The sequence below is a fragment of the Ambystoma mexicanum genome, chromosome 2p, assembly GCF_040938575.1.
Source record: "Ambystoma mexicanum isolate Mex_15411 chromosome 2p, UKY_AmexF1_1, whole genome shotgun sequence".
Taxonomy (NCBI): Eukaryota; Metazoa; Chordata; class Amphibia; order Caudata; family Ambystomatidae; genus Ambystoma; species Ambystoma mexicanum.
The window spans coordinates 978121248-978145836 of NC_090923.1; the positions used below are offsets into that span (position 1 = coordinate 978121248).

Consider the following 24589-nt stretch of genomic DNA (forward strand, 5'->3'; position numbering starts at 1 on the left):
TGGGATCTTACCAGAGGTTTTCCTGTCCCTTGTTGGTAGCCTTTTAAACACCAGAAACCCACAAAAAACGTCTGTACATAGGGACACCCAGGAGGCAAGGCAGGAGCCAGAGCAGCAGACAACACACAAACTCGAGCACAGGCAACAAACTGAAATAAATCCAAAATGGTGGCAAGCCGTTAAGACTTCTCTTAAGCCCTATGGTCTCAAAAGTGGGGTCTGCTACAGTGAAGGGAGTGAGATGGAGAGTGACTTTGATGCCCAGGAGAGGGGATGTGTAAAAGAAGGGGAAGAGCCTCCAGCCATGGAAGAAAGGAATACGTAACAGAGAAGGAGAGCCCCAATAAGGGGAGGACCTTTGAGGCACATGGCTAAGGGAGGAAGCCCTAGATTACCGAGGGAGGTGGAGCGACCTCGTGATCCACAGAAGACAGAATAAGAGCTTAGCTCTAGAAATCACTATGCAGAAGCCCTCCTGTCTGGAACCTCCTGTATTCCTTTTATCGACCTTCACATATAATTCTGCTTTTAAGGGCTACATTTTCCAAAAACCTTTGTTACTGCCATCCTGATACGCTTTTCATGCAATAGTGTTATGTTTTGCTTTTCTATAATATAACCCTTTAACGTTATTCCAGTGGCAGTAGTTGTGTTCCCCTGGCCATGTGAAACCGGGCAAAGGCTCCATTGAACACGGATAGTGGCCCAAAACAATCCTACTTCCTATACTACTCTAGAGCAGGTGTCTGCAATCTTTGGCTGTCCAGATGGTTTGGACTACCCCTACCACTCCCATTAACTCACCATTGGCTATGCTGGCAATGGCTGATTGAATATGTAGGTCCAAAAGTCTGGCGATCCAAAGGTTGCAGACCTCTGCTTTACAGTCTAATCTTTGAGTGAGAGCTGTTGGCGCACATTGTGGGTACCCCCTTTCTTCTGGCACTCCCTTCTTTGAATAAATAAACCCACCTACAAGCAAGTCCTGTGTTCTTTCCCTGCATTTATAAGACCAGGGGTGGGGATGGGGAATGGCTGGTGCAGTGTTCCTTGGAACGTCTGATCAGTGGGGGTCACAGGCTCAACCTGTCTTGTACATATCTTGTAACCAGGTATTAAGAGTCCAGCCTCTAAAATGGAGGCCCATCAAGTGGTACAGGAGATGACTGGAGGCCGGTCCTCATGGGTTGAGACCAACTTGGGACAGGCTGATAACTCCCCCCTCCCCCTCAAATTGCATTCACATTGCCAGGTCAACATAACAAAGATAGGTGTGTTGTGCACGTAACAGCTTATTTGCACAGTGCTTTGGAGCAGCTGTGCCTCAACTTCAGTTGCAAATGAAGCCCACTGCCAGAAAATGTGTGTAGACCTTCCGACTGAAATAGTCTCCAACTCCCTTTGAGACCTATGCCACTGACTCTCTTCCACAGGTGATTATGCGTGCATGAAAAATGATATTCAGATTCCATTGCCTACTCCCTACGTTTCTACGGCCCCACAGTGTGATCTTGGGACAAACTTGTCTCACACCTTCACGTACACACCAAGTAGCAGACGTAAACGCACACATAAAGCGTAGGGACTGGTTATTGGTCCAAGGTTGGTGTCTCAGCTAAGAGCAAAACGTACAGTATGTAAGAAGGAAGTTCATTGCACAGCCCTTGCTGGATGTGCCCCCTCTTGAACAGGTGCCGGAGTGGTTAAGGGGTGGAGGGGACACGACCTGCTGCACTGCATGTGCTAAAAAATGCTACTTTTATGGCCCCTCCTAGGTGCTATTTTTCAAAGAAAGCCTTCAATTGAAATTCACTTTAGCCAAATGTTTTGAGGAACCCAAAAACTCTCCTTTTTTCTGAAATGTTGAGAACCAACCACCTCCGACACAAGAAAATGTGTTCCCTCCACCCCGAACACTTACATTTCCTTTCAGAAAGTGTCTGCCGGAGTCTTTTTAGAGTGGCTGTGGATTAAGCGGCACGCTTTACAATGTTCCGTTTTAATAAGTGCAGCGAACGATATTCCAACCAATATCACTCTTGCTTTTCAAGCAGGCCCAAAGAAGGCACATTTCTCAGTGGTTCTACTGTGCTTCTCCTTACACAGTCGGGTGGTTGGCAGTGTGCACCCAATGCCCTCTAACTCATTGGATGTTGCCCTTCTCTATCTAATTCCTGCCCCCTCTCCTCATTCAACAACCTTGTTGTTTTAGGCCCATTGTTGGTCCGGCTGGGAATGGGGGAAGACCTTGTCTGGCCTACACAAGGATTCAGGGGTGTTCCTTCTCCTGGAACATTCCCAAACCACCCAAACCATTCAGCAACTTCAACACAGGCCAGGAACATCGCCTCCTCCCCCCATCAACCGGAAGAGGTCGCAGCTCGTGTGGGTACTCTGCTCCTGCCCTTCGCACTCTGGGCACAACATATCCCCAGCCCTTTCTCTGGCTGTACCCCCACTCTGGCCATTCCCCTGCCTCCCTAGTGGTTCCTATTCTGAACAGGAGTCCGCCTCTTCATCTCCACTCTTCTGCCAACGCCGCCCTTCTGTCATTCTGTGCTGTACCAGGTCTGTTGGTTGTATCAGTGCTTGTTCTTCGTGCCATGTGTGTTTACACTGGGCTTTGCCTTCCAAGGCACATTGGGAAAGTGAGCAACCGATAACTGGCGTAAAAATCTACACATCTATTTACACAAGGGAAGCAAGTAGACTACACTCCCTGGCTAGAATTTCACATTTTGTTTAATTCGCAATCATGGTAACATTAATGACTTTATTTTTTCGTTTTTTGGCAAATCATAGAAAAACAATATATATTTATTCACTTTTTGTGTTCTTCACCTGAAAGAAACCTCTTCACCACGTCCAGCTGTGCAAGAACAAACCTTGGCTATCCAACCCTAGTAAAGAAGAGCCAGACTTTTATGGGTGTGGCGGAGTGCGCTGAGGGGTGTTGGAAAGAGGCTGGCACTGCCAGCATGGTACCAAAAATAAGAATGCCCTAACAAAAATGGGATTAAATTGTCCTGAAATAAAAGCAAAAAACGGACTGATAACATTTTGTATGTTATTTCTTGCCATGTCCAGCCACTCCTGTTTTGAAGCTGTTGAGCCCCTCGTTTTGCTTAAATACCATAACTCAAGTCTTTGCCCATCTATATTGTGTTTGCTGCTCATAATGTTCGACGTTGTTTATTTGATATTGCTGCACGCCTTGCGTGTTGCTCTTTCAATCCCCTTCCTGCATGACAATGGAAGCCTGACTTGACGATCTCTCCTCTGCATGAGAAATCCCTCTGCAGCCATTCCTTTCGGTCACTCCTGATCTTCTTGGATAGAACCCATCATGTTGGAGTGGAAGAAACCGGCCTCAGTACAATGTGATAATGCAGAGCATGAGCTGAGGTGCAGAACCAGAGGTGCAAGTTGCCCCCTTCACACATACAAAGGCCAAAGCATTGGCTAACGCTGCTATCTCCTCGCCCACCTCGGCTCTGGAGGTTGGACCAAACCTGACCCTTTTCCCGCCAGCTCCGTCTCCTTTAACGGCCCAAATCCAGGCAATAGGCTGTTTGCTCCCCAGAGACTTCTTACACCACGCTCTCCTCAAGCTCGTCTGTGCTGGGGTATAGTGCCTTGCCCTTCAGGTCCCCATCGCACTGCATAAGCAGCCCGTGTACGGATTGGCTCCTCTTAGTCCATATAACACTTAGTCTTTTGGCGTAACTGTAGCACGTGGTCGTGGAGATGTCACCCATGTCCAAAGAACAGCTCCGTTTTGTTTTGGGAATTCCCATGTATTCCTCCTGCCCAGAGCCAGTGTTCAAATCCCAGGTCAGATGCTCCACCCTTTGAGTCTTGCAGCCAGGATGTGTGCGTCTGTCCACAGCCCCCTCGGCCTCGGGCCGGTGCCGGGTCCTTGCCCTCTTCCGCTGAGGTTTTGAACCATAGGAAACTTCACTGCAGTGTGCACCCTCGCATTCCTTCTCTGGTGCCTGACATCCATGCGCCTTTGCAACATTATGGCCAGAACACTTGGCATTGCCCTGTCCCCCACGCTGAAGGAGCATGCCGTTGGGCACCAGCTGGCTGCCATTGGTCTGTGAGTAGACTGTGACTTTGGGGATGCTGGAATGGGCACTACTGCAGATCTTGTACTTGACCATCATTACCACAGTAAAGACTAGCAGAGTTACCACGATGATCCCACCAATGATGACAGTCAGCGTGCCACCCAGGAAGTGGACATGAAGAGAGTGGCAGTCTGGGTAGTCTTCCTGTGTGGAGAATTGGACACAGCCCAGGGACTTGGTGGCAGCCAGGGAGGTGGCCACATCGTCGAAGATGGCCAGGATACAGAGGTCGTAGTCCACCCCAGATACCAGGTGCTTCAAAACAAAGTGCTTGCTAGTTGGTGGGAGGATTCTGTAAAGGAGAAAATGGAGAAAGTTGTGTTTACCACCAAGAAATACGTCTTCATTTGTAAACATATGTCTAAAAATAATTCTGCTTCATCTAGTTGCCTGATATCTCCCCGTCTACACATTGGTGATCATTTTAGCTAATTAGCTTTTAGCGTTTAATCAACCACCTTTAATCATGTTCCCACGTTGTCTTCATGCCCGTGCTTTTATGTATTTATATATGAAACTGAAAAATCTATTTGCTCCAACTTCGGAACTTGTCAGTGGAGCTTCACCAGATGTGCTCAATCTTATGTAAAGTCGTGTTCGGATGCTCATGACACATAGGCCCAAAACAAAGTTGGGAACACATATCTCAAAATACTCTGCTTCAGCTCTGGATTTTTGGCATGCAACCAGGCACAGGGGCAGACTGATAAATGCAAAATCAATATAGAAAATAGAAGCAGACAATTCTGGGATATCCATTTTGAACTTCTCAAGATTCATCGATGTTCAGGCATGTGCACAACAACCAAAAAATGCACACCCACACAAAAGAAAACCAGACAATTACAAAAATATGGAAAACTCCTCAGCAGCATTGACACTGGACTAAAAAGACCTAACATCTGAACACTGCATTTTACAGACATACGGGTTCGAAAGTTAAAAATAAAAAATAAATCTGGAAACTATAAAAGATGTGAGGAAATGACTGAATGTCCATGTTTAGAAACATATCAACAAAAAACAAACTAAATGGAAGACTTCATATGGGAATAATTATATATGAATGTAGTTTTATAGCCTTATCATTAAGAAAAATCTATATAACTGTTATGGGATGGCACCATTAGGATGGAAGCATTCACGAGAGCGTCGCGAATGTCAATTATATATAATGTATGCATCATAAATGCTAGAGTTGGTCAGCGCTTGGACTTTTTCTGTAGCGCGAGTTAAGGTTTGTACATATTCGTTGGCATTCCCATCGTTTATGAACTTCACTTTTTGTAGGTTGTACCCTTAACCCAGTGTGTTCTACAAATGTGCGAGATTTGGCCATTTCACTTATATTGATTTCATGAAACTGCATTATGGTTCAAGTAGTTCACAAAATGTACAATTTAAAGAATACTCGGGGCATTTGCAGTAATTAAATTCCACAAAAATGTGTTTGGCAAGTAAGCAAAGGGACTGCTGCAGGAGATTTTCCAGCAAACTAAGTGAAAGGTGTTCACTCTAGTTGTTGAGCTGCTGTTTTTCTCAGAAAAGTGAGTGGAGAATCCAAGTTTATAGTTTTAAACGAGAGCTTTCCACTTATTTGATGATGAAAACATTTTACAGATTCGTGTTTTGCATGAGTTCTTTTCAGCAAACTCAATGAAACTCTTTAGGTCAGGTTTCCACTTGCTTTTCTGAAAATATATTTTGCAGGTTCATTTTGAGCAATTTCACCTGAGGCATAATTGGACAAAAATATGATTATCATTTGTTTGTGCAATTTCAAGAAATGACAAATGTCTCCCACTTAGACTGGCAGAATTTAAATCTTGACCACCTCTGAGGTTTTTTTTGTGTGCATCTGCTTGCACAAACAATTAAACATCTTAAGTTGATGTGACGTTAGTGGGTTAATGCAACAAAATAGCATACAAAATGCTCACCCTCCGACCCCCGCCCTTTCTATTGACATCAAAGTGCATCACTTGGTACAAGACATCTACGTTGCTGCCAGTGCTACCCAGTACATCAACATCCCAGTACCTCTCCCGTGTCCCCAATGCGAACAAGCAAACTATAAACATTAATCATTTTCATTTGGACGTCCATTCTGGGCTCAACTGCTCCTGTGCCTATACTAACCGAACAAACTCTGACGTCCTTCAACAGCCGTTAAACCCGGTATCTATCCTTGCTTTAGCAAACCTTAGTTGAGTGATTTATCAGTTATCCTAGATAGCCGCGCCCCTGGGCTACACAATTGTATTCCATATTCATGCTTCACAGGGAAAGGGATACCATTTGACACCATACTTTGTTTCAGGAGTAGTCACAATGTATCCCCATGTTTGGATCAATGGATAGTCAATTGCATTGGGGCGAGCAGAAGAGCTCTAAAATGACTACGTTTGAAGCTATAGTTGGTTTGTTCTTTACCGCCTTTATTTGGGCTACCTGTGATTCCTGTTATGGAGCTGTATGGTTGGCTACTCTTAGCTGATTTGATGGACTCAACAAAAGACTGAATTCCGATCACCTGGCAACAGCTTTTATTCAGCAATTCCCGTTATCTCGTGCCCACACCTTCAGAGACCCGAGATGGATTGCTCGCTTGTGGGTGAGGGTTGGCTCTAAAACCAGTCATGGACTGGCATGACCACAGCCTCCCAACCTTGGTGTGTTGGATTGAAAGTGGATGTGTGGACGTGGAAACGTGTATACAGTAGGCATGAAGAAAGGCAACGGAGATGGACTGTGGTTACTGTTTCCAGCTGCATCTAAATATCAAGTGGCCAAGTATAGCTGTGGTGTGGTGGTGGGGTGAGTGGAAGTGCAGACTGCTCCTGCCAATGCAAAACAAGAGGCAGAACTGAAGTCTCCAGGCTGCTCTCTGTATGGACAATGCACCGTAGAACATTCAAGACCACAATTGTGCTCACATCTGCCAGATCTGGAACAACATACCCACACACATCAGCATTGCCCCTGCACTTGGGATGTGTATCCCATCCGCGAATGCCTGGTACATCCCTAGTAAGTAATCCTCGAGAACCCCCGGCTAGACTCTTCCGACACTCCAAACCCCCTCCTCTACCTTGCTACAAGATTCTGAATCTCTATCCACCTGCAAGGATATTGCTTTGCTCATTCCCAGATCGGCTCACAGCTCAGAAATCCCATTAAATACATAAGATGACTTCAGGGGCATGTGAAGTGGGTGGCCACACCACCAGACAGAACGACCATGAGAAAAATGAAATTCAAGCTCCCTTGTAGTGGTTTTTCTAAAATCCTGTACTTCATCTTGCTAATCAGGCCCAGAAGGGTTGATTCTAATCAAATGACTGGCCTGTGTAATGTGGGGTGATCTTGAATAGCACACTCCTGCAATTTTGGCAACCTCCATGCAGGTGGTTCTGCAAGACAAAAGGAGGGCTTAATGAAGGAGAGGAAGATGCAGGTGTGAAAAAGGTGGTGTTTAGTACAGGTCCGAGGTACCCAAGTCTTGAGTGCAGGTATAGTTGTATATGGTGTATGAAGGTGACACGTGGCTATATGTTTTACCCGAAGTGGAAACCCCAATAACTATTACATGACTGTGCTGGGAAACTGGGAGAGGTGCTGCAATGGGGGTGGAAGGTATGTGATGGGGCTAACGAGGTACCAGAATGGGGGTAGAAGGCATGGGCTGTGTAGCATAGGGAGCCCACATTGAGAGGCGAGTCAGTAAGGTGAGAAAGGGAGGGGTGGACGGGTGCTCTTGAGGACTTATATGGGCAAGAAGGTGCCACAGAGGTAACTGGAGGTGCTTTGTAAGATATAGCATTGAAACAACAGGGTTGAGAAATACGGGTTGAGAAATGGAGGCACGTAAAGGAACTAAATCCAAAATCCTTGCAGGATAAAATATACCCTTGAATGCAACCCGCTGAGTAGCAGTCCAGAAGGAATGTAGCTCATTCCAACATGGATCCTGGCATACAATTCTATAGACGGAACCCAAAATAAATCAACTGGGAAACGTGCAAAGGGCAACTAAGTGTTCAATTCTGAGGTCACTAGCAAAAAATATTAACGCCAGTGGAGCCCTAGCCTGAGTTAAGGGGACATCCCATATCCTTTTGGAAAGGAATTCAAAGAATATAAAGATGTAGGTGGAATGTGAGACCCACAGAAAAAAACCCAAAGGCATCAGCAAATGTCCATTACAGAGGGCAGATTTTACACCCAAGTGGTCGCTGCCCAGACAGGGTCTTGTATGCACACAAGGCCAGAAGGCCATCGCCCACAGAAAGCAGACACTGCTTTGCTCATAGAATGCCCGAGGCATCCAATAAAAACAAGCAATACATCGGACCACCCCACCCTGAAGCCACTTCCCCTATTCTCCCATCTATCGAGCTATGGGACAGCATCAACATATTGTGTGTACAACATGTCCTTATTAGGGGAGAAATGAAATCCTCTCGGGCAAAAACCAACTGCTGAAAGCATGCAACCAGACCAATCCCCTTTAGATATATTGGGCACAACTATTGCAGTAAGTAGTCACTGGCCTCCTAAAGAAACCTGTTCTACTAATAGTCCCATCGGATTCCCTTGACGTAACCTTCTGCTGCCTACTGCCCAATCCCCTGTATAGCAGTGGGAAATCATTGAAAACCAGCCCCCCTCCACTCATTGCTCAACTCCAGCAATGTGTTTTCTCACTGTTTCTTAGAAAGAATCACACACTTTGCCCAAACCGGTATTCAAGCACTCTGCTTCCATATTGAAGAGCCAGTGAATACACCCGTGGCCGCATGCTTTGTAAGAGTTGTACGGAATGTCCTGCTCATATGGATCCCCGAAACCCCAAGTTTGCCCTTTGGCCCGGGCGCGTTGTTAATCCTTCCATTACAAGCGTGAGTCGTCACTCCTCCCAGGATCCTTTGGTTCCTGCTTCCTCCTGCTCCTTTCCCATGGCTATCTGCATGCTGCAGCGTCTTTTTCACATGCCGGCAGATTTCACCAGTAACGGAAGTCTCTTGGGTGGTATACTTTGAACAATTTAGGCAAAGGACATGTCAGAGATCATCTCGGGTGGTCAGTGTTCCTCTACCCAACTAAATGTGCATCCCCTGCCAAACGTTCAATTAGCCATCCTTTTACCCAGTCTCGCCTCACATTTGCTGCTGCGCTGTTGCCCCCTTCAACGCACCGACCTTGAATACTTCTTGATGGTTTCCGTTTCCAGACTTACACTTTTTTTGGCTACCACTTCGAGTGTAAAAAACTTATATTCCCAGTGGTGTGTGCGTTTGACTCTAAACCTATACCGGAAAATGACGTGTCACTTCAGGTGACACTCCAGCCTCAGAAGTGTGGTGAAGGAGGGCAAACTATGAAAGAAGTTGTGTTTTGGTGGTGGGGTCTGGTTCTTCCATTTGTGTCAAAAAATGAAGCAAGACTTAACCACCCATCTTCTTGGGCGCCCATGCCCTACACCGACAACACTGCAATCTAGTGTATGTTGGTCCAACGCTTGTGGTTGTAGAACATTGTAAACTTTGAGCGTCCAACTGGGCCAGTCAGAAAACTCGGACGTCACAGGGTGCAATATCGCACCATAAAGTGATGTCAGAAGAACTTTGACACCAATTATACCACAGAAAGTGGCAATAAAATGTCTGGATATTTTGTTTAATATCCAAAATAGTGTAAAGGCAACAATAAAATAATTCTTGCATGTGCAAGGGCAATGTTCCAAGTGCCAAGTAATGCCACCTGAGACCACCAATGACTAATAGGGCCCCCATACCAAAAGAACAGACTCTCGTACAGAGGCAGTCACTCTAAAAGTACACCTTAAACTACTTCACTAATGCCATATAATACTGCTTATGTCAGATAATCTAATTGAGAGATGTATACCTTTTGCAGCTTGGTTGATTTGATTTTGTGTACTTTTAAAGTCCACGTTATGCAGCTGAATATTATCTTAACTTTTTAAAGTCATACTTGAACACATTTGTATTGGCTGTAATTGAGAAGCAGTGTGGCTAATTCTGTAAAGATAAGACTGGGCTTAAGTCTTGGCTTTTCCACAACCAAATGTGCGACCATCGGCAAACGATTGTATCTTGTTATGTAGTATCTGCACAAATTAGGACATTGGATGCAGGTTATGTGTTGGAGGGGTCGAAGGTTGCCAGCTATGTGTCTTTTGCTGCCAGAGCTCATGTTTGGCTCTTAGACCAAAGCCAAACTTTCAGTCTCACGTGTTAACTCTGTGGTGCCTGCCTGTATCCTGGCCACATTTTAAATGCACGACTAGATACACCAGAATACCGTATGATGCGAGTTTGAAAACAGGAATGGTTGATTATTTCACACCTGAAATGAGACAACTTAAATTCTTGGTACTGACCCTTACACCTTTTAATAGATAGACACACCCCATAAGATCCTTTGTCACAAAGCCACTTGCTTGTAGTCAGTGTTTGACACAGACATGCATCTTGTTATGCGTAATGTGCACATGTGTACAATAATAAATTACCATTAACGATAGCTGAGACTTTTTTCTGTGAAAATGGTCAGTTCCACCACATTTGTACTGTCTCCTGCAGCTATTAATAAAATTGCTGCCCATTAGAGGTGCTTTGTTGCAAATGGAGACAGCCTTTGCCACCCAGGATGCCTACTGGTGGAGAAAACGGGACATTTAAACTAAGTGCAGACGGGACATTTACACTAACTGCAGGGTCCTCACAGAGGTAACAGTGGGGCAAGAAATTCCCAAACTGCTCCAAGAAGTTCTGGTTACCTTCCCTTTGGACAAACAATGGTGGGAGTCCTGGGAGTCTCTCTACCGGCCTATATCCCGGGTCAGAGTCTCAACCAGCGTCTTTAGCTCACCATCCTTTCACAGAAGAGACATTTCCACTACACATCAGTCTTTGTCCTGCCAAAGGGCAGTCCAGCACTGAACTGCCAGGCAATTCTCTCATGAACGAGAGTACCAACAGCAACCCCAGACACGCGTTTCGACCTGGTTGGGCCTTGTCAGTGAGGTGGAGCTGTGCCTCTCTAAGAACAGTGAGCAAGGGGTCCACGTCTGGATTACCCTAGCAACTTAGGGTGAAAACACAAAGCTTGCCAGTTTGATTTGGGTAAACTGCTCTCCTCTGCCCTCTAATAGGTATGCCACTAATCCACTCTAAGTAATATGGTAGCTGTGGCCCCAGACAGAGTAACACTTTTGTGTGCCACCGATGTCTGCCGGTGTCTGATTTCTTCTCTTATAATACAAGTCCACTCTTATTTCGAGCTCTAGCGCTTGAGCAGAGGATGGTCCAGAGGGGACTGAAGATTTACGCTGCCTCAAGCAAAGGCCTTTTTGGTTTTGGCACACGGAGGTGGTGTAGCCACCACAGGAGAAAAAAATAATGGTATATTGCCTTGGCACTTTTTTTCTCGAATTTTGGGTCATGGTATTTATTTCTGCCAGCAGAATTATCAGTGGCAAGCGCTATCGGAATTCTTGTGAAGTTAGTGATATAGAGCTGCCATTTCGTCCTACAAGAGCAATGGTTAGAAAGCTAATTGGTTAACTGAGCAATGAAGCTGGTTCTATTGTAATAAACACGTAATAACCAAGTGTTCCCTTTCAGCTAGTTGATTCATTGCAAGTGCACACATTCAAAGGGTTCAGGAGGTCACTCTGCTGGGTTGGGTTGTCACAGCTGATAAATGGTAATACAGCTGTCTCTAATTCTACTCTGGCTAATTGATGAAGCATTACTTTCCTGCACTTGACTGTCTACGGCTGTAAACATTTGCAAGCACTGCTAACACCAATAGTTTTGCCAATTATAAATGGTGGAAGATTAATGTTTTTGTACAGAAAAGGTGAGGATTAATCGCAACATTTGGTTTGTACATACTTGTAATATATAGAAGTTGCAATGTTAAAAAATATATAAATAGGGGTGACCTGTCTGCCTACAAAAGCGACACCAACATTGGCTTTGCGACTCCTTTTTGTTTTCCTCGGCTCCTTCTTCCAAGTCACTGCATCTTTCCCAGGGCTCTGTAAATCCAGCTGCTGCTCCGGGCGGCATGGAGGAAGACGCAAACGGCAATCAGACGCAGCATGTCAACACTGCTCCTGCACCCCGGGTCACTGTTTGCTTCCGGGACGAGGGAAGTACTACCAGGAAGAGACAGGAAACACTGCCGGATGGGGAGCAGTCATGGAAAGGGCAATGCACCAAGCATGGGAGGCGAATGCTGATGGGGGACTCGGTACCTGGGACCCTGTACGGCAGAAGACTCCAAGTGGGCACTCTGTTTAGGGGAAGCAACTGCATCTGAGGCCCTCTGAAGGGAAAAAGCTTCACACGAATCCTGGGGAATAGTAGTTGGCTAAACAAAATGCCTACAGCAAGAAATCCTGTGGTAGGAAACCAGCCCCACAAGAAACGGGTTTTGCGAGTCCAGTCATGCAGAAAGGATGGGAAAGTACAGTGTGTGTGACTGGGACGCAACTGTCACTGCACGGTGATGGCCTTCCTCCAGCAAAGGTTCCCTGGCCAGCCCCTTCTTGCACAACGCACAGGCGTCATTCAACATAAAGAGCACGCCAACATATTGCATGTTCTCATTTCTAGTGCAGAATTTCTGAAACATTCTGTGTGCACGTCCAAGGTATCAAACAGTTGCCCTGTTAACAGTAACCAATGCTTAATGTGTGGGGGTGTTTGCCAGAGCGCACAGTCTTGGCACTTGTTGTCTCAGACTCACTTTAATTATGAAGTGGTCATGGTCATTGCATCCATCATCCACAATGAGCAGGTGCGGCTTGTAGTGTAACCCCAAATATGTCAGCACTGTGGATAGCACCTATGGGTGGTGGCAACAGCCGTGGGGAACTGCCCACCCGCAGTGTCGGAAGGAATGATAGAAAATGTGCACTTCTTTTTTTGTTTACAAATTGATCACTGGGCATAACCAAATACCAATGACAGTGAATGTCACTTTACCGCAAAAAGGGCAAGCATAATACTGAGGGCATCCCCCACCATTGAGCGCTTTATCCCCTGGGAATTGGGCAAATGCTCGTGTTGGCGAATAAACCATGCACTGTAAATCGGAACCTCTCTGTATTGATTTAAAGTGCTTTGTAACTTGTGATTTGACACTCTGGTTCGCCCAGACCTCGCGAGTAAAGGACCCGTCATGAAGGCTAGATTTGATTCAGCCACCTAAGGCTACTGAGCATCCTTGGTGCATACTGTGTTTCTTACTGCTTTTCCTGGCCGCGCGAAGGCCTTCTATAGCAAGGTACACGCTAGTGCTGTGGTGAGATGTTCTCATAACATATTCTTAACCTAGGTTTCAGGTCTAGTGCAATCTCATAAGCACGGCTTACACTGCGCGGACCAGCACACTGAGGCTGTGGCAGGGCTTAAAAACGGTATCCCTCCAGCTCTGTCCTTGCCTCCCAAGAGAGGTGCACAAGGGACTTCAGTGCATCCCTTTAAAGGATGCGGATGCTGTGTGGTGTACCCGTGTTCACGTGCACACACTTGGGAGATCTTTAAAGGGAACAATCGTGTTTTGCTAATTGGGCAGCGGCTGCATTTGGCAGGCTTAATGGCTAGCAGAAGCTCGATACTTTTGACATTTGCAGAAGCCATTTACTGTTCTTGACTGGCAGCTGCACAGATTAGCATCACTCAAATCACACATTCATAGTTCTGCCAGGGAAAGGCAACTGGTGAGCAGTCGCTGATGGATCCAGCTGTCTGCAGATTTCTAACTGATTTCCACAGAAGTGTGGTTCCAGCAGCCAACATTGTCTAACATCCAGCGTGTTGCATTGAAGAAATTGTCACATCGTTATTTTGCGTCCATTTTTGCCTATCCAGTAGTCTGAACTTCTCATGAAGGTTTGAATGTTTTGCATGACCTGTCTACTTTCTCAGGATTGCATTCTGCCAATTAGACCAGTGCCCACAGTTCATCATTGACAACACACCCTGACACACCCCAGACCATACACATTAAAGCCTGCTAAATCATTGCGTTGAAACAATTCCTCATGCAGTGACAATAATTGTTCTTTTATTATGTGCGTAATACCGGAGACCAGTTTCTAAACGCAAGCCGGGATTCAAACCTGTGTTGTCTTGTTTCCAAGCCAAACGTGGTACCCCTGAGCTATCCTCCCAGCCTCTCCAGTCACTCTTCTTTGATGCAAGTTCTTTATGCAACAATTGTGATGTATTCTTACAAAGTTTGGTCTTGGTCTCTGCCACAAAAAAGGGGTTCTTGGGTATAGAAAACTGTGTTTGTGCCGGGTCACTATTCAGACAGCAGCAATTTAACCAAGACTTTGGTTTTGGGTACATTTGGCTCTAGTTTGCTTTTGGGGAATTTGAAATGCTGCCGGTCTGGCCTGATTGAGTCCTTAATGTCTGAATCCAGAGATCATGGAGTTCACTTTAAACATAATCGCAGCCCTGCCGTGTGCCTACGTCTATTCTGGTGTATCCAAGAAATGTGGCCTATTCTTCTGTCCTGCCCACATGCTTGAACTTTCTAGTTCATCTTATTGCGATCACTATAGCCAGCATTTGTTTCTTCCATTAGATGTGTTCTTTATCGTTCATAAGTTTGTTTTATGCATTGAGTTTACCAAAGGACCATGGCACATGCTTCCATTTCTCAAACACTTGTGGAAAGAGGGATGATTCCAGAGACACACCCACCAGACTGTTCCTAGTAAATTTCCAATCCTACTGTTCATTTTTTTTGGCACCAAACAAGTATGCTCAAGAGAAGTCCAGTTTACAGAATAAATTCACCTCAATTGACCACTCATCATTCACTTGCTTTAAAATCGTAACATTTTATCACTGATTGGAATTTCTATTTTCCACTTGTTCTGAATCCTATTATGTGAGCCCCAGAGTTGCTGCTATGATGGTATGTGCTTCCCTTTACTATCCAAAATTTAATTTTCAATGATGTGTGGCGAGCTGAGGAGAAAATCTACCAGAAATGGGACTGCGTGGTAGATCCCACTAGCACCAAAGCATGGTGAAGTCCTAAAACATGTTGTGTGTTGTGAACACATCTACTGGCCTGTTTAAGTGATCTAGATGGTGCCACAGCATTGCTTACTCCAGAATCATTGAAAGATGGCAAAAGAGTGACCCATGGCACAGGTACCACATAAGCATGAGTGAAGGATGGACTGGGGAAGCTTTTTCTATACCAGGAGAAGCAGTGTTGGCTCATACCACAGCAGCTGAAGTCTCAAGAGTGTTCAGCTTCATTCCACCCGAGATCAAAAGGATTTGTTTTATAGTAAATTATTTGATGACGTGTATAGCTTATGTAGATCCAACACTAAGCTGTGTAATAACCAGTGTCACTACTGACACCCACGATACTCAATTTATGAACATCAGAAGAAGGTAGGGATGAGTCGACCAAAGAAGGTCTCAAAGACATGTTGCATGGATGTGCTGTGCTTGAGCGATGCTCCCGGCTTTAGCGATGGTGGAGGCTTTGTAGCAAACCCTGGAACAAATCACCAGACAGTTCACAGCCTTTCTAGACTAACCTTTGCCCCCCTCCTCTCCATACAGCCCTATCGAAGCTGCGCCAAAAGCAGATGCAATTTCTCAGTGAAGTAAGGTGTCCCTTTGAATCCTTTAGGTGGGCAGGTAGGCCCGTCTCCAGGACTGAGAATGTCCCACATTACCCTATGTGTAAGCCAGATACAATTAAATTGCACTGCATTGTTGGGAATCTCATCTGCTGCGCAATACTGGCAATACTAGTAGACTTTCATTCCATTTGATAAAAGGAAGGCAGCAGCAACCATTCAAACCAACAGTACATGCTGGAAACATGTGTGGCGGTGTAAGGGTCCCCCGTTCACAATTTTCTGAATCTATCCCACTAGCTCTGAATACTTGTCATTTGCTATCTGTTGTCAAACCGAGTCCCGATCAAGTAGTGCATCATTCGTAGAGCACTGCATGGGAAGGCCCAAACATGCCTACCTCCAAAGTCCATTCTTCATGCAAACCTAACTGGTACTTGTGGTTAGCCAACACAACTTGTGTAGTCCAAAGACTAGGAAGATCTCCAAAGGCATAGGAGCATTCTGAGTCCACTGATGGTGCAGCAGGTATTGAATTACAGATCCTAGCTCAAATTCAGGGCGACCCTGAAGACCTTGATCTCCCAGATCCAGCTCTTCTCTTCACCTCTCCTTGGAGAATACCCTGTGTGGCTCTCCTTCTGTCATTCTGTTTTCGTGCTCTGAAGCCACCACGTGGCATGTAGCACAATGAGATTAAAACAAAAAAAAATACTAGAATAATGGAGAACTTGAATACCTTGGTCTATGAACAGCTACAAGACATCACCCAGCTAATCGTTCCTAAACTGTCTGTTAAACCATATTCGCATCAATACTGCCTGATTATAAACATTGTCCTAAGCCATTTCATATTTGCATTACAAAACCTATACTTAATTAGACCTAGATAGAATTGACTTTGCCGCCATTTTGGAAAACATCTGCCATTTTGACTCTTGCTCTCTGTTCAGAAATGATTAACCATGTTTTCAGATGCCAGAGCAGACTGACCTTTGAGCCTATGTCAACACTAGAACTGCCAAGTGCAAAGAGACCTTGTAGTCCGAATGAACTCTCATTCAAAGTGTTATCTATGTCTACAGCCTCATCCTCCCTCAAGCAGTGACAAATGCAAAGTAACTAATGCTGTGAGTTTTGGAAGAAAACCTTTGTGCATTTCTTGAAACAGGACTTATCCTAAAGTTCAAGAAATGAGGACAGATCTACACAGCTGGATACGACAACGTTTGCCAGTATGTTTAAGGAACCTTGGAGCCACAGTGAACTTCAATTCAAAGTGTATATGGCTGATGCTATTGATGCAAACATCAGAACTGAATGGTAGACAAACTAAAACTATGTGCCTTAGCAATAAACTATTGAATTTGTTTCTTGAAACTAGGATCAACCTAAGCTGGAGAACCAACATCACCATTGAATCTTCAAGGATAGGACAACATGTCAAAAGTGTATACTAATATTGTTATATTTGTTATGTGAACTGGGCACGAACCCAAATTTGTAACTTATTAGTTTGGAGAAGGGCTGGGCTATGACCAGGACTGAGCATTAATACTGCATGCTTTGTCATGACCAGAACTCACTCCCCTCATAGTGTCTGCTGGTACACACTGCGAGTCGCTTGGGAGCCAGATAGCTATCTGCTTTGATATTTTAATCTGTACACAATAATGTTATATTGATAACTTTGACTTCGTGACTGGCGGATTACATTTTTGGTGGTACTAAACCTCAATATTCCTTGCTGATCTATCATGTCAAGGTAAGCCTGGTGTGACACCCCAATGGCATGCATTCCCACGGGTGTCCATGTTTGGCAACAGATGCTGGGCGCTGAATCTCAGAACATGAGATGGGGTGAAACCAGTTTGCTCAGACTCACAATCTCGGACAGGCAATGTGGGCCTGTGTGTTCTGCTCTGCTGGCTGTATCTGTCTGTAAACTGTACTCTGAAAGGGAGCACTATAGATCCAAAATCCACATCCTATGACATTGAAGAGACAATTTAGTGTACTTCCAATTGCGAACTCCAGAAGGTCCAGTCTGAAAAATCAGTGAAGGAGTCACCCACATTTGTGTTGGCGCTAGTGTCTGTAAACCTGCAAACTCCAGTGCCCCCTGCTGTCCCATCTTGGAGCGTGTGGTGATACTGTTACGTGTTTCATATTGCTTTTGTGACATGCTCGACAAACATTTCGGACACGGTACCACAGATTGTGGTTTTGATCTTGGAATTCCACTGCAGTGGTTAAGTGAAGAGTACCAATGTCTCCGACCCAGCTCCCTTTAAACCCACCACAAGATGCTTATAGTGCAGGGCTTCTAGACCACCACATTTGACATGCTTAAGCTTCAGACATTGGAAGCAACTAATTGGGCATCTTGTTCCACAGACCGTGCATTGTAATGTATCAGAATGCCTCTCCTGGAGTGCCATGAATGAAAGAGTTTAGAAGACGCCATGCCATCCATCACGAGCAAAGGCCAGGCTGCCCGGTTACTCCTCTGGCTGTAGGAGTGGGAATCAGCATCTTCAGCCTCAAAAAAAGGAACCGAGGTCAAAGACTTGGCATGGTTTTAGACGTAAGTGGGCTGCTAGAACCAAGTAACAGACGCTCATCCATTTCAAATAATTTATTTAGAGGAACTACTGCTGAGATCACTGAGGGTTTTATTTGTTTAATTTTGTCATTGGGTGTTCTCTCTGGGACAAGACTGCAAGTGTATACATTTCTGAGCCTGTATAATAACCTATGTGAGCCAATAAGTTAAGGACACAACCAACTTCCTGTTTGATCTGATCTTGAGGCTAGTTATTGGGGGTTTGTCCTGTACGTTTTCCACACATACATGAATATTGCCTTTTTAGATCATGAGCACAAGGCCAAAGGCGTCTGCCCACCTGCGAGCTGTTCAATGTGGATGGGTCTTTCCTCTCGTGCTGCCATTAATCTTGCCTTTCCAAGACCATTTGTAAATTTGCTTGGTTGTGTGGACCCCATCGCTTATGCTTGGAAGATGGTTCCCCGTGGCAACCACCTTTTGTGTGCAGAACCTTCTCCTGAAGGGGCCTGCTAAGTCTTACTCTGAGTCCCAATGTTATGGAGCAATGGACAACGCTTGAATAGTCTCATCAGGCCCCAAAGTGTGGGCCAGCCACTGGCTAGTAGTGATATTTTATTCTTGGCGAGTCAGAAATGGTGCGTTGCATATATGTGGAGAATTTAGGGGACCAATTGGCTTTTATACCTGGCTAATAGTTTTCAATTTGAAATGGTTACCCCTCCTCTGATCTTGTACCTTCGTTACACCTCAAACATATTTAAATAGTTCATTTCTTCTCATCTCTCGGACAGTATACACGTGTTAGCCCTTTTTTCATACCGTTTATTATGCAGATCTTGCACTATTGTGGTACCGCTCCCTGGGATGGCCGCTAATCTCTCTATTCATCTGGAGCTATCCTCTTCAGATCTAGATACACAGTGCTCTGTGTATGCTTGCTATACCAGATGGAAAGCTCAAGTTATGGCCTCTGCATCTGGCCACCGCCCCAGATGAGTACTCCAGAGATATGGCCTCAAACAGTACATACGCCAGGTATGATCTCCAGTGCACACTGGGCCAGATGTGGTGGCTACAATAAGATACAGAACTCCACTTGTGGGCTGTGGGAATTATGTACTATACTATAGGTGTGACCCCTCTAGAACTGGGCACAGCTCATTATGAAGCCTCCAGGACTGAACACCACTCCAGCTCTACATCTGGTCCTTTGAACAGGCTACCCGTGGTAGCTTTCCACCTGGGGTGGCCACATTTTCTTTATCAGGCATCTATAGAGGCACACAATCCTCAGCTTTAGGCCCCCAGCACTGAACTCCTCTCATGAGATGCCACTGAGAGCTTGTTATGCAACGGCTGGCGATTCAAGGGACACACAGCTATTAGGCTGCTCCAAATGCAGACCAATGATCAGTGACTATTATTACCATTGTATATTTTTGTAGCGCAAACCTAGCCCGAGAGCAAGAGAGCGCTGTACAGGTCACAGAGCAAAAGATTGGTAGGAAGGATTTAACAAGACATCAAGTAACCATTAGCAATAATTATCAATGTATGGATTGGGGTGTACACAACATAGTGGGAATATAAATTCCACAATCAAAGAATGCCCACATCGAGAGCAGCCTAATTGCTGAACATCTTTAGCATGGTGTTAATGAACGTTATGGCTATATTGTGGCAACTCAACCACACATTTTCTAAAAATGCTGTCAATAAGAAATGTTCTTGGGATTTCACTAATTTGGAAGAATAACTCCCTATTCTGCAGATGTCACCTGTCCCTTTGATTTTTCCGAATACCACAGCCAGTACTGTGGCGCAAGCTTTAGCTGTACCATATTCTAGTGTAGCAGGACTCTGCCCCCCATTCATGTTAAAATTCCCAGGATATGCAGGCAAAGCATAGGATGTTTAACAAAGTTGATTTCCTTACCTGTACACTAAGGTGTCGTCCTCTGTGCAGTTATACTGGATCTGGTACATCCACACCACATAGGATGACTTGTTCATAATCCACCGTACCAGGGCTGAGGTGGCAGTCACGTCCAGCACAGTGACTGCCTTCTCCTGTGCCCGGTTCTCATCGGTCATGTTCATCATTGTCTTTGCAGATGTGGTGATGTCGGACGATCCTGGATCCTGCTGTACCACATTCACTGTCCCATTGCTCCGATGGGGCAAGGGAATGATCTTCAGATCCACAAGAGCTGTGGACTCCCCAGCAGCATTCATGGCTATGCACGTGTATGTTCCATCATCCCTTATTGTTGTCACCAGTATATCCAAGGTGCCGTTACGATAAGCTATGGTCCGTGATGAATTTGACATGATTTTGTCATCTGGAGTCACCCAGTGGAACATTGGTTCTGGGTCACCGATTGCCCTGCACTTGAGTGTGGCCCGTTGACCCTCCAGGATCCAGAGCTTGTGCGTGTGCCGAGTGATGAGCGGTGGCTCACAGGTGAACTCTTCCTCAGGGATTGACCAGAAATAGCGGGCTGCCAACTGGGCAGGAGAGGCACATGTCTCCATGTCATCCTCGCGCACCAGCCGGCGCAGCCAGAGCAGCTCACAGTTACAGTGAAAAGGATTCCCACCAAAATTTAGCACCACAGTGGACATGTATGGGGTGGGGCTGATCACTCCAGTTTGTGAACGAGCAAAAAGCGGATCGGGAGGCAGTGTATAGAGCCGATTAGATGTCATATCCAGTCTGGACAACTTGTATAGCTCAGCAAATGTCCCCTCCATTACATAGTCTATGAGGTTGTGATCCAGGTTGAGTGTGTGAAGGCTTACCATGTTCTGAATAGCCTCCCAAGGGACGCTGTTCAGGTTATTGTATGACAGGTCGAGGTCTTCCAGGGTCATTAAGAAGTCATCAAAGGCAGCCACTGAAATGCTGATGAGTTGGTTGTTGTTGATGATGAGGTGCTGCAGGTTGAGCATACCACGGAGATCCTCCTCGTGGATTTCAGTCAGCCTGTTACTATCCAAGTGCAGAGAGCGCAGGCTCTCCAGATCCCCAAAAGCGAAGGGCAGGATGTTGTCAATGGTGTTGCGGGACAGTGTGAGGTCCACCAAACCACTCATGTTGAGGAAGTCGTCTTGGTTAACCACTCGAATAAAGTTGTCAGCCAGGCGCAGCTCGACAGTCCGGCGGTCAATGTTGGGAGGGATATAAAGCAACCCCTTGTTGGCACAGAGGGTACTGAGGGATTCTGATAGGTTTTGACAAATACAGTGAAAGGGGCAGGCCTCTGCCAATGTTGCCACACTTCCTACCAGCAGGATACCCAAGAAGAGCCTTTCCATTGTAGATCCCTTGGGGACTCCCTACGGGAAAGAGAGACATGCATGTTACTGAAAGGTTGGAATTCAAATGAGAAATATTACAATTTCAATCCTATGGAACTCTTCCATTTAACTCTTCCATTCAAATAAAGCGTGAACCATAACCTCACATCCGTAGCACCCAGGTCCAAGATGTCTCCACATTTGCTAGCCCCACCACCATCCCCCATGGTCCATGCAAACTTTATAGAAGGTGGGTGTGCCCAGTTGCTTCTTTGCATAGAGGCCTTGTGTGGCATGCAGACCATTGTCTTGACGTTTCCAGGAGTAGCCTCAGGCTCAATACACAGAAATGGTTAATCCAGATTTGAAAATCTGAAACGTCTATGTGAAGAAAAGATGTCAATTTCGATCAGAAATCACTTTCACTATAACACATTTACAGATGGTGGAGGCATTCCCCTTATGGGTGGGTGTTCAATAGCACCAAAAATTGGAACATTGACCAGGGACATATGGGAAACCCGAAAATTGAATGGCTAATAACTTTTGACTCGCATGAAGGATTTGGCTGATATTTTGCAAAAGAAGTGTGTCGTGTTGTGTCCCTAACCCACTCCCTCCCTGAACATTTATGAGAAAGTCTTTAAAAAAAAGAAAAAAAAAGCAGTTTTCTGCCTACTCCTACTCCTATTCATGTAGAGAAAAGGTCCAAATTTGTGCGCAGCGCACAGCAAAAATTGCTAGATGGAATTGGGCCAGGTATGAAACAACTTGGGCACGAAGCGTTGACTCTATTTCCAGCAGGGGTCTGGGATTATTTAGTCCAGTAGATCTCTCGTGGTGCTTTGCAGCAGAGAGGCTTTTTGAGAAATATAAAAAGCTGCCTTTTCAATGTTATTTTCGATGTTGGAGGTAACTGTGGTTATTTCCGAAATAACCAGGGTTAGCTGTAAATGGAAAGTGGATAAAAAAGGATGAAATGGCACCAGGCTAGAGGTCGGGTGACGGGGGTGGGCGCGGGGGAGAGAACACATGTGAATTTGTGGGGTTGGGCACTGGGGACCAAGTTCAGAGCTCAACCATTTTCTCGGGGTTATTTTCGCATAACCGGGGTTATAGTAGAAAATGGGATCGGGAATGAAAGTGCATCAGATGAATAACGGGTTTGTTGTAGTACATTACTTTTATCAGGGTTATACTAAACGCGGTTGTGGGAAAATGGTTTTTAATTTTTTTATTTAAAGCGTTAAAAATATGTGATTAATGGAACCATTGGGATGCAGAGGGATTTTGTTTTGATCTGGTTGACCTTTGGTTAATTGGTTAAAGTTGATGAATGTGTTACTTGCAAAGAAAATCAATAAAATGTGTTTATTAAAAAATATATATAGTTAATACAAAGAAAAGGTGGAATTTTACAGCTAAAGTGAGGTGGGGGTAATGGGTGTGGCTGAAGACTATGGCTACTGTTACTCTAAGGAACCAAATGGTGCAATATGGAAAGTGGACACGGCTGAAGACCGTGGCTACTGGCTAGTGGGCCCAACAAAACCTACTAGGGCAACATGTCAAGGGACCACGGCAAAATCCTGTGGCCACTTGCCATGGCTAAGAAACCCAGTGGTGTCTGCGGCCACTGGCCATGGCTACTAGACCTGTTTAGGAAACCTATTGGAGCAAAATGTAGAGTTGCCACAGCCAAAAGCTGAGGGCAATGGCCAAAGGCCATGGCTGGTGGGACTGGAAGAAAGCTATTGGGGAAGCATGTAAAGGGGCCAATGCCAAAGGCCACAGCCAATGATCATGGGCAAAGGCCATGGCTAGTGCGCAGGAAAGAAAGATTGTGTTTTAAAAGATACAATGGGCACAGCCAGAGGCCGTGCTCACTGGCAAGGGCCCAAAATACATGTTGAGTGGGTCCAAAAGAAACATATTGGGTGAACATGTACAGTGGATACGGCTGAAGGCCGTGGTCTCTAGCCCTGTCCAAAGGTCATGGCTAGTGGCCTGTAAAAAAAACGATGGTATAACGAAACCCTTGAAATTCACTAAAAAGACTTTAGTTAAGGTGCTGTTAAGTTGCGCAGCTTTAATGCAACAAAACCCTTGAAATTCAGGGGATGTGGGAAGTCATGACCAGCTTAACACTGCGTGTTCCCATTGCAAAGCCCATGAGCACATACATACTATAAGAGATGGGATTCACAATGACATACAAAATGGCGTTATGGGGACATCAATGGTAGCGTGCCAAGTTAAGCTGGTCCCCACATCTGCTGAATTTCAACAGTTTTGTTGCGTTAAATCTGTGCAACTTAACTGCACCTTAACTAAGAGTTTTTTTCAGTGAATATATATGTATAAATGTTTAGGATCCTGGGGCAAGTAACCAGATGGGACATCACTGCCCATGGTATATGTACGCTAGAAAAGATGCACCCACAACTTATCCTCAGCGTTTGGTACCCTTGTATCCACATAAATGCCTTTCACATCAGAATGTAAGCTGTGTGTATAAAGATATTCCAGATGGACCACCTACTTGTAGGCAGGTTATGAAAGCCCCAACTTTGTATTTATTGAAGAACCAGGTGTTCTGTCACACAGAAATGACTTGTAAAGTAAACCGTGACAACAGGGTATCCCGGGGTAAGGTTCCTTAACATGAGCATTGTTTGAGTGACTCATTATTAGGTGGTGATGGGGTAAAAGTGGGAACATATATTTGAGATAGGGACTGGATGACGTACTATTTTTTACACTTATAGTCTAAGGCCAGCATTTACGAATTACATAGTGATCCTGGGACCAGAATACAGGATAAGTGAGTCTTGCAGTCCTTTTGGATAGGTAGGCCGAGGAGTTAAGGGGCTCCTTCCATCGCTAGCAGTTGTGCTTTGAGACACATTTTGAAGTGCCCCATTGAAG

General features: G+C 45.2%; 2 protein-coding genes across 6 annotated transcripts in view; one reads left to right on the forward strand and one right to left on the reverse strand.

Moving 5' to 3' along the window:
- The window catches only part of PC (pyruvate carboxylase), a 2561538-nt gene that overhangs the window by 2183051 nt on the left and 353898 nt on the right, over window positions 1–24589 (forward strand). The window lies entirely within an intron of this gene.
- LRFN4 (leucine rich repeat and fibronectin type III domain containing 4) overlaps window positions 2725–24589 on the reverse strand; it is a 41762-nt gene continuing 19897 nt past the window's right edge. The window contains exons 2-3 of the mRNA XM_069644788.1: window positions 20298–21700; window positions 2725–4425 (exon numbers count right to left, since the gene is read on the reverse strand). Of these exons, the coding sequence (XP_069500889.1) occupies window positions 3591–4425; window positions 20298–21679 (2217 nt within the window). The 5' untranslated portion in view covers window positions 21680–21700 and the 3' untranslated portion in view covers window positions 2725–3590. The remainder of the gene's footprint in view (window positions 4426–20297; window positions 21701–24589) is intronic.